We start from the raw sequence: 11,239 nt of genomic DNA on the forward strand, positions 1-11,239 counted from the left end.
ACTTCATCAAAATTTAAAACTTTCAATTTGCAACATACCCTGTTAAGAGGATGAAAACACAAGCTACAGGCTGGGAGAAATAGTTGCAAACCACGTATCCTGGCAAAGATTTAGTACCTAGAATATGTAAAAAACTCTCAAAATAAAATAGTAAAAAATTAAACAATCTAATTAGAAAATGGCCAAAAGACATAAAGAGACATTTCACCAAAGAGGCTCAACAGATGGCAAATAAATAGATGGAGAAGTGTTTAACATCATTAGCCATTAAGGAAATGCAAATTTAAAACCAAAATGGGATACACAGCCATCAGAATGGCTAGAATAAAAAACAGTGACAACACCAAATGCTGCTGACATGCAGAGAAACAAGATCATTCGTACGTTACTGGTAGGAATGTAAAATGCTAAAAGCCACCACTTAAACCAGTTTGGTATTTTCTTAAAAAACTAAACATGCAACTACCATATGACCCAGCAAGTGCAGTCCTGGGCATTTATCCCACAGAAATGAAAACTTACGTTCAGACAAAAACCTATACGTGAATGTTTATAGTAGCTTTATTCCTAATAATATAAAAAACTGGCAACAAGCCAGGTGTTAACAGGTGAATGGTGAAACAACCTGTGGTACATCACACCAAGGGATACCACTCAGCAATAAAACAGACTATTATTGATATGCTCAGTAACCTGGATGAGTCTCAGGGAAATTATGCTGAGTGAAAAAAGTCAATCCCCAAAACTGTATGATTACATTTACACAGCATTCTTGAAATGACAAAAATATAGAAGTAGAGAACAGATTAGTAGTTAGAACAGCTAAAGGAGGTGGTGGGAAAAGAGGGAAATGAATATAGCTATAAAAGGGCATCATGAGGGATTCTTGATGGAAATGTTTGGTATCTTGATTGTATCGATGTCAACATCCTGATTGTGATATGGTAGTTTTGCAGGATGTTACCATTGGGGGAAACTAGGTAAAATGTACAAGGAGTCCTCTCTATTTTTCTTACAAATGCACTTGAATCTATAATTACTTCAAATACAAACCTTATTTAAGACAAAATTTGAATGATATTGCTTTCGAATAGCATGTACTTAAAAAACAATAAAAAAAAAAACCAAGCACTTCAGTTTTGTCCATGAAAAGAAATAAATGCCCTTTTTACCATCTGATGTAATATGTCTAATAATTTGAAAGTGAGCTATCAAGCAGCATAATTTGGCCTCTGTGGAAGCAAACAAACTTAATACTGAGGAATGTGCAATATGTGTAACACATCTCAAATGCTTCAGAAGTTTTCAATACAATTAACTGTTCTAATACATTGTATAATACATATTATAATTCTGCTTTAATAGCAATACTGACTTGTTTAATGACCAGATTTCTGGTTTTGAAAATACAGACAGATGTCAAAGGTCGTGCCCTCTCCAAATTTTCCATTAAAGTATACATAAAAATAAAGGACTGAAAAAAACAGTGAATAAATTTTGGTACATTCAGTGGAATGTTACTAACCAATTAAAGACAATTCAATTAAAAAGGAATCAATTATTGACATCTATAATAGCACCTATGAGTATCAAAAAATACTACATGAGTTAAAGAAGCCAGACACAAAAGAATATATGTTATGATTCAACCCACCTGAAATTTTACAATGGGAAAAAAAATTAAAGCAATAGAAACCAAAACAGTGATGAGGGCAGGAACTCCTCATTCTATGAGGCCAACATTACCCTGATACCAAAACCACACTAGGACACTATGAAAAAAAGAAAATTACAGGCCAATATTACTTATGAACACAGAAGCAAAAATCCTCAACAAAATGTTAGCAAAGTGAATTCAATAATTCATTAAAAGGATCATACACCATGATCAAGTAGGATTTATTCCAGGGATGCAAGGATGATCCAGTTTCTGCAAATCAATCAATGTGATACATCACATTAACAGAACAAAGAATAAAAATCATATGATCATTTCACAAGGTGCAGAAAAAGTGTTTGCCAAAATCCATTTATGATAAAACTCAACAAACTGGGTATAGAGAGAACATAACCTGAAATAATAAAGGCCATATTTGACAAACCCACAGCTAACATCATACTCAGTGGTGAAAAGCTAAAAGCTTTTCTTCTGAGATCAGGAACAAGACAAGGGTGTCCACTCTTACCACTTTTATTTCAACATAGTATTAGAAGTCCTAGCCACAGCAATCAGACAAGAAAAAGAAATAAAAGGAATCTAAATCGGAAAGGAAGAAGTAAAACTGTCACTGTTTGCAGATGACATAATACTATATATAGAAAATCCTAAAGATGTCACAAAAAACTATTAGAATTCATCAAGTTCAGTACAGTTGCAGGATACAAAAATAATATACAGAAATCTTTTGCATTTCTTTACACAAACAACAAACTATCAGAAATAGAAATTAAGAAAACAATCTCATTTACAACTGCATTAAAAAGAATAAAATACCTAGGAATAAATCTAAGGTAAAAGACCTGTGCTCCAAAAGCTATGGCACTGATGAAAGAAACTGAAAATGACACAAACAAATGCAAACAAATGGAAAGATATATTCTGCTCATTGATTGGAAGAATATTGTTAAAATGACCATACTACCCAAGACAATCTACAGATTCAATGCAATCCCTATCAAGATACCAACAACATTTTTCACAGAACTAGAACAAATAATTCTAAAATTTATATGGAAACACAAAAGACCCTGAACAGCCAAACCAATCTTGATAAGGAAGAACAAAGCTGGAGGTATCATGCACTCTGATTTCAAACTACACTACAAAGCCACAGTCATCAAAACAGTATGATACTGGAACAAAAAAAACAGACACATTAATCAATGTAACAGAATAGAGAGCCCAGAAATAAACCCCACATTTATATGGCCAATGAATCTATAACAAAGGAGGCAAAAATGTACAATGGGAAAAAGACAGTCTCTTCAATAAATGATGTTGGGAAAACTGCATAGCTACACGGAAAAGAATGACACTAGACCACTTTCATATACCATATACAGAGATAAACTCAAAATGGATTAAAGACATATTTAAGACTCCTAGACAAAAACAAAGGCAGTAAGCTCTCTGACATGGGTCTTAGCAATGTTTTTTTGGATCTTTCTCCTCAGGCAAGGGCAACAAAAGCAAAAATAAATAGGACTATATCAAACTAAAAAGCTTTTTGCACAGTGAAGGGAACAATCTAGAAAACTAAAAGGCAATCTAGAGAATGGGAGAAGATTTTCAAATGATATGTCCAATAAGGAGTTAATATACAAAATCTATAAAGAACTCATACAACTCAACAGCAAAAAAAGAAAGAAAACACACACACACACACACACACACACACACACACACACACACACACACACACACACACACCCCTCAGCTAAAGAATAGGCAGAGGACCTGAACAGACGTTTTTCCAAAGAAGATATACAGATGGCCAACAGGCACATGAAAAGATACTCAATATCACTAATCATCAGGGAAATGCAAGTCAAAAGCACACTCAGATATCACCTCATATCTGTAGGAATGTCTATTACCAAAGAGACAACAAATAATAAGGACACAGAGAAAAGGGAACCCTTGTCTACTATTGGTAGGAATGTAAATTGATACAACCATTATGGAAGACAGTATGAAAATTCCTCAAAACTTAAAATCAGAACTATCAATACCATACTATTTAGCAATTCCACTTCTGGGTATTTGTCTGAAGAAGACAAAGACACTAATTTGAAAAGATACACACATTTCCATGTTCACAGCAGCATTATTTACAATAGCAACCTAAGATATGGAAGCAACCTAAGTGTCTATCAATAGATGCATAGATAAAGGGTATGTGGCACATATATAAAATGGAATATTACTCAGCCATAAATAAACAATAAAATCTTGCCACTTGGGACAACATGGACGGACCTAGAAATAAGTGAAATAAGTTAGACAGAAAAAGACAAATATTGTATGATTTCACTTATATGTGGAATCAAACAAAACAAAACAAACAAATATAAAAAAAAGAAAAACAGACTCATACAGAGAACAAACTGGTGGTTGCCAGAGGGAAAGGGGGTAGGGCGATGTTCAAAAAGGTGAAAGGAAAGGTGAAAGGGATTCAGAAGTCCAATTTACACTTATAAAATAAGTAAGTCACAGGGATGTAATGTACAGTATAGGGAATATAGTAATATTGTAATAAATTGTATCGTGACAGCAACCAGACCTACTATGGTGATCATTTTGTACTGTATAAAAATATTGAATCACTATGTTGTACACCTAAAACTAATTAATATTGTAAATCAATTATACTTCAATAAATGTGTGTATATATATACACATATATACGTATCTTCTGTATCTTGCACTGGGAGATTAACAGATGTATACAGCTGTCATAACTCATCAAACTGAATAATTTAAGATTGGTGCATGTTACCACAGGTTATTCTGGAAAAAAATTTTTGAGAACAATGAAATTATACATTCGTCCAGTACTATGCAAAAGTGCCAGTCTATTTCAAGAGAAAGAGCTTTACATCAAAATGTAAGTCAACTCACTGCTTCCTTCATCAAGAAAGTCTTGCTACAAAAATAGTCACTAAACTGTGTGCTTAGTAACCAAGTTGATTTACATTCTGGTTGAAGCTCTCTATTTCAACACAGGCAGGCCTGTAACATACAATTGGATATCAACAGCCGCTCAGCTGGGCTAGCAGCCTGTGGGAGAAGGATGAAAGAAGAAATGGGGCTTAGAGCAAGCTTCAACTTGAAAATCCCTTCCATTCCTCTCAAATTCAAAGGAATTTTGTATTCCATTTCATATCATGTGTTACAGTCTGAATGTCTGTGTGTCCCCAAAACCCCTCCTTTCATATTTTAGAGCCATAACCCTCAATGTGTTGGGAAATGAAATTTTGGGGGTAATTAGGGTTAGATGATGTCATAAGAGTGGGGCTCTAATGATGGAAACAGTGCCCTTATAAGAAAAGCGTTCTTCCCCTCTCCCCCTCTTCCCTCCACCACCCCCTACCCCCATGTGAGGACACAGTGAGAAGGTAGCTTTCTGTAAGCAAGGAAGAGAGCCAAGATCAGCTGGCACCTTAATCTTGGACTTCCCAGCCTCCAGAACTGTAAGAAATAAATGTATGTTTGTTAAGCCACTCAGTCTAAGGTATTTTGTTATAGCAGCCCAAGCAGATTAATATGTGTCTTAACATAAAATGGTTTTGAATGACTGGTTAAATATCTTTTTTCTCCCAAACTACAAATAAAATTGGTATTATGGGAAGATATACCACACTTACCCTAGTTTTAAAAATACCACCCAAGACTGGGGTATCATAATACCTTAAATGGATCAATCACATACCTGCCTATTTTATTTTATTTTGTCTTATTTTTTAATTTAATTTTTCTTTAATTTTCTTTATTTTATTCTATGCTATTCTATTTATTTATTTCTGGCCTTGCGATGCGGCTTGCAGGATCTTAGATCCCCTACCAGGGACTGAACTCAGGACCCCGGCAGTGAGAGCCCCAAGTCCTAACCACTGGACCACCAGGGAATTCCCATGCCTCTTATTTTAAATAGAAAAACAAGGTTTAATTTATGAAAGTGCTCAAACATATCCATTGTAAATATTGGATAATACCCATAATGCAAGAACAGAAGGAAAAAATTACACACCATTTTGTCTACAAATGGGGGCATTTGGGGCTTCCCTGGTGGCGCAGTGGTTGAGAGTCCGCCTGCCAATGCAGGGGACACGGGTTCATGCCCCGGTCCGGGAAGATCCCACATGCCGCGGAGTGGCTGGGCCTGTAAGCCATGGCCGCTGAGCCCGTGCGTCTGGAGCCTGTGCTCCGCAACGGGAGAGGCCACGACAGTGAGAGGCCTGCGTACCGCAAAAAAAAAAAAAAAAAAAAAAAAAAAGCGGGGCATTTCAAGGAGTCTTACGAGGCTCATCCAAATACCTGAGTAAGTTGAATAAAAGGGAAAAAAAAATTCTGACTGGATGCTAGAAATTAAGATTTAGATACTCTTCTAGACTCAAAAGGAACACTGATGTCAAGCAACAAAATCACTGCTTTGCAAAGGGCATGCATGTGTAATTACTGCTCTACTTGGCAAAAAAGTCTCTTGGGGTTCTGTAGGGGGTGGGAGGGAATGCCAAATGAATTTAAAGACTCAAGGAGAATACTAATATAAAATGATTTAACCTAATGTAGGTGAGAAATAAGAATCAGTAAAGAAAGGTCAGCTGATAAATAGCCTGTAATAAAAACAACTGTTTCCTGGAAAGCAGACCACTTAACTACTATTACCTCAGCATAACCATGGAGCAAGCTATAACCATTCTTACTCTTCATGGTAGAAAGCAGAGAAAGCCTACGTGACATCCAGGGAAGTCAAGTGAGCTCTCTTAGAGGAGAATCTAAATTTCTCACTCAATTCATTTACTATTTAAAATGCACCTAGCAGCCACCCCTCAAAAACAAAACAAAATGCAACCCTGAACTGTATAGGGTGATGACCTATCAGTTTACATATCCAGTATGGACCTCTCGCCTCCAACTGCCTATTTAGTATCTCCACCTGCACGTCTCATCTTGTCTCAAGGGAAACATGCCCAGGTCTGAACTCCTGACTTCTTCCCCCAAACTGATCTTCCCAGTCTTCTCCATCTCAGGTAAGAGCTCTTCTGACTTTCTAAGTGCTCGAGATGCTTCTTGGAGGCATCCTTGACTCTTCTCATTTTCTCACCCCACACATCTAATCCATCAGCAAATCCTGTCAGCTCTACCTCCAAACTATACCCAGAACCTGACTATTTCTCACACCACTTTCATGGCTTCAACCCTGGTCAAAATGACCATCATCTCTCTCCTGAATTATGCACTAGTCCCCTTCTTAGTCTCCCTATTTCCAAACTCCTCTACCTCTACAGTCTATTGCTCACATAGCAGCCAAGAATGACCTAACCACCTCTCAAAGGCCCCACCTCCAAATACTACCACATTAGGGATTAGGTTTCAACGTATTATTTGCAGGGGGCGGGAGCCAGGACGACACACAGACAAATATTCAGTCTATAGCAGTTGCTATATTATCTAACATATTAAATATTTTACTTATTTATCTTATTATGCCTTCCTGTTTAGAGCACAAGCTCCATAAAGCCAGGACTTATCCTTATTTTGTTCACTGCTGTTTCCAAAGTCTAGACAATACCTGGCACATAATAGGCGCTCAACAATGATTTACTGAATAAAATGATACTTACTAATATAAAATAAGTTCAAAGCAAATACGAGTGATGTTATTTTTCACACAGTACTGAAACTGTTTATTGCTACTTTCTATTAAGACATTTTAGCTTAAGTATGCCAATGCAAATTTACATAACTGTCATAAAACTAGAATATACTCTTTTGCAAAGTGTATTTAAATAAAGGTGTTCCCTCAAGTCTTGTAACCTAAATTATAATTACCTTATTTAAAGCATGTCCAACATGAGGGTCACCATTTGCATAAGGAGGTCCATCGTGAAGACAAAACTCTGTCTTCACTTTTCTTTCTCTTTGCCATGAATAAAGTTCCAAAAATCCACATTTCTGTTTAAAAAGAACAATAATGTCTGAACATCATGTAAATACATACTCCTGAATCTTACCATAAATAACAACCAACACTTGCTTATTTCCTATCCCATTCTAATGTATTCAACTCTATAACACAAATGGTGAGGTTTCTAAAACGCACATCTGAGTATTCATCTTTTAATACTTTTGAATAGCTTCTCCGTAGACTTCAGTTTAAAGTCTAAGTGCTTTATAAACGTATACAGGACCCTACAAAGGTTTAGTACCACTAAGTTCTTGGGCAGTCTCTCAGCACTTCCCACCCTCCACTCCATGGTGAAGGACCTGAAGATCCCCCATCTCTCTCTCTCTCTCTCTCTCTCTCTCTCTCACTCACACACACACACACACACACACACACGTACTCACATCTTATTCCTGCTATCCTTTGGCCTCAACACTTGCTATTCTCTTAATTTGGAATAACACTGATTGTAATCCCACTCTTCTTCCCCCACTTGCTGTGTAACCTTGACCAAGTCATTTTGCCTTTGTAGGCCTATTCCCTCATCTGAAAAAAATGTTAATAATATCCAACTCACCGAGCTGGTGTGAAGATTATATGAGAAAATCTCTGCAACTGTCACAGTTCCAGAAATACAGAAGGTACTGGATAAAACACTTTAAAAAATTAGATAGCCAAAACAAGTTTGTGAGTCTAGAACTCTGAGAGCTGTCATAAGAATATTTAATCTAAGCATATTTACTTAGACAATACATCCAAAATATCAGGGATTTTAAAGACTATAATTACACAAACTAACAGTGAATCTCTGCCCTTAGAAAATTCAGTCTAATACAGGAGACAGAGGCACAGTTTAGGAAGCAGACTCTGAGGAAGTAACCACAGCTACCTGACCTTTCAAACAAGCCGTAATTCCAACTAGGGACCTACTGATACCACAAGACTGAGCTTCAACTTCTCATAATCGAATTTTTATTTATATGTGTACATGTTAATTTACTTTTTAAAAGCCACTGGAAAAGCGTCCAAATTCGACTGGTTCTGTCTAAGCTAAAACTGGGACTTCTATTCCATCCGTGCTGAGCATCGCTGGTTCCTCCTTAGCATTCCGCTCTGGATCCGGCCACCTCTATGGTACTTGCCTAGAGGTTTCTGCACTTCTGTTTTCACCCAATACAACCTGTGGGAAGCGCATGATTTCCACTGACCTGGTCCCAATACCCCCGGCCCAAAAGGGCCTGGAGCCTGCGGCCGGGTCCCGCCCCACCCGGGGTGTGAGTGGCCCAGGCGTGGCTCCGGGAAGGGCCCGTGTCCCCCCTCCCGGCCCGCGCCGCGCACAGGCCGGCCCGTACCTGTTGGACCCCCAGCTCCGTGTCGGGCTGCTGGCGGCCCAGCAGCTTCATGGGGAAGCTGGTCTGCGGCAGCAACACCGTGTCCCGATAGCTGCCATTACTCGAATTCTGCAGCTGGTTACTGGCCCCGGTGACTGACCGCACCAAAAGCCTCCTCGTCGCCCCTCGCCAGCCAGGCCGACGAGGAAGGCGGGGCGGCACCCACAAATTCCGGGCCACGGCCAGGGCCGCTGCTCCCGGCCCGCGAGGGCGCAGCCCGCAACGCATGGCGGGCCAGGCCAAACCCAGGCTCCGGAGAGACGCCAAGGCCTAGCTTCCCGCCCGGCTCTGGGGAAGAGGGAGACCAGAGCACCTGCGCGAGCCTTAGCAGGAGTGCGCAAGCGCGGGGCGGGGACGGGGCGGGGAGACGCAGGGGGCGGGGCCACATCCGGGTCCCCGCGGCAACCATCCCGGATCAGGGCTGATACCCAGGGGCCGAAGGAAATGGGGCAGGCGCGACCGGCTCATATTTCAATCACAGCGGCCTGCCTTTTAGAAAGTATGTTTTTCTTTAATCCAGTATAACCCAGATATTATCACTTCAACAGGTAATTAACAAAAATTACAAGTATGATATTTCACATTCTTTCTCTTCATGCTAAGTCTTCGAAATGTGCTATGTATTTTACACATTTGGACTAGCAGCTTGCCAAGTGCTCAACAACTACATGGGGCTAATGGCTACCTTACTGGGAAGCACCGCTTTAGCAAGTACAGCCTACCTCCACATAACATGTTGTTGAATGCAACAGTGCTCTCTGTTTACTCCTAAAACCTGCACTGAGGGTACACTGGGCTATCAGCATAAGGCAACTCTCTAGGACACCCGCACACTTCTCTTCCCAACTGTTGGGCTCACAGTCGGTTGTGTTTATCCTTGAACTTATTCGTGCCAGTTGTACTCGCTGTGTAATTATACAATTTAATTATAAAAACCAATGGATGGTAAATTTTGTTATTTGTAACATAATAAAATAAATGGTCTGACTTAACTCAGTTATTATGAAAATCAAATGAGATTGTGTAAGTAAAAGTCTTCTCAAACTAGAACTCCATGTAATGGCAGCCATTTGTTGATACTGCTCTCTGGTGAGTTGTTTTTTTTTTTTAATAAAAATTATTGTTTCTTTCTAATTACAAAACTTTGGGAGTTACAGAAGAGCACGCAAGTGAAAATTGTTCACTAACCACCCTCTCCCCGAAACCAATTTTTTTTTTTTTAATTTTGGGCCCTGCCACATGCAGGATCTTAATTCCCTGACCAGGGACTGAACCCATGCCCCCTGCATTGGAAGCACAAAATCCTAACCACTGGGCCACCAGGGAATTCCCAAAGCAATTTTTTTTTTTTTTAATGAAAACTAAGCTGATGTTCTTAAGAATCTAGTAAAGGCATGTCTCTAAAAAACAAGAACAAACTGCTGTTGAATTAGATGAAGCTAAAACAATTGTAAAGTAGTGGGGAAAACATTGTAAAAATTTTGTAAGTATTCTGCTCTTAGAGTTTTCCTAATTGTCTAACCTGCAAAACCAGATGATGCAGTATGGCTCTGCAATATCAGGAAAGATAAAGCAAAATTCCAATCTGGGGACAGAAGCTCTAAGAAGGTCTGAACACTCCTACACTGTTGATGGGAATGTAAATTGGTGCAGCCACTGTGGAAAACAATATGGAGGTTTCTCAAAAAATTAAAAACAAAACAACCATATAATCCAGCAATTCCACTGTTGGGTATGTATCCGAAAAAAACAAAAACACTAACTGGAAAAGGTACATGCACCCCAATGTTCATAGCTGCATTATTTACAAAATTGTCAAGGTATGTAAGCAACGTAACTGTCCATCAACAGATGAATAGATAAAATGTATTATGTCTATAAACAACGGAATACTTCTCGGCCATAAAAAATAATGAAATTTTGCGTTTGCAGCAACATGAATGAACTTGGAGGCCATTATGCTAAGTGAAAAAAGTCAGAGAGAGAAAGACAAATACCGTTATGATATCACTTATACGTGGAATCTAAAATATACAATGAACTAGTGAATAAAACAGAAAAGAAGCAGACACAGATATAGACAGCAAACTAGTGCTTACCAGCAGAGAGAGCGGAAAGGGAAGGGGCAATATAGGAGTAGGGGGAAAAGGTTATTATGGGATTATATGAAATCATGTG

The 11,239-nt window shown here is 38.7% G+C and overlaps 1 protein-coding gene across 4 annotated transcripts in view; it reads right to left on the reverse strand.

The window, feature by feature from the left end:
* IARS2 (isoleucyl-tRNA synthetase 2, mitochondrial) overlaps positions 1–9,410 on the reverse strand; it is a 70,975-nt gene extending 61,565 nt beyond the window's left edge. Inside the window, exons 1-3 of one of the 4 annotated variants that reach the window (XM_032649850.1) lie at positions 9,023–9,160; positions 8,248–8,326; positions 7,556–7,678 (exon numbers count right to left, since the gene is read on the reverse strand). Coding sequence is in view for 3 of the 4 variants with exons in the window: in XM_032649822.1 (XP_032505713.1) it covers positions 7,556–7,678; positions 9,023–9,289 (390 nt within the window). In the remaining variant the exon portion in view is untranslated. Of the gene's footprint in view, positions 1–7,555; positions 7,679–8,247; positions 8,327–9,022 lie in introns of all 4 variants that reach the window. The other 3 variants (XM_032649822.1, XM_032649841.1, XM_032649833.1) reach the window with 3 other exon arrangements.
* Positions 9,411–11,239: the final 1,829 nt, after the last annotated feature.

This window comes from Phocoena sinus, chromosome 1 (assembly GCF_008692025.1).
Source record: "Phocoena sinus isolate mPhoSin1 chromosome 1, mPhoSin1.pri, whole genome shotgun sequence".
Lineage (NCBI taxonomy): Eukaryota > Metazoa > Chordata > Mammalia > Artiodactyla > Phocoenidae > Phocoena > Phocoena sinus.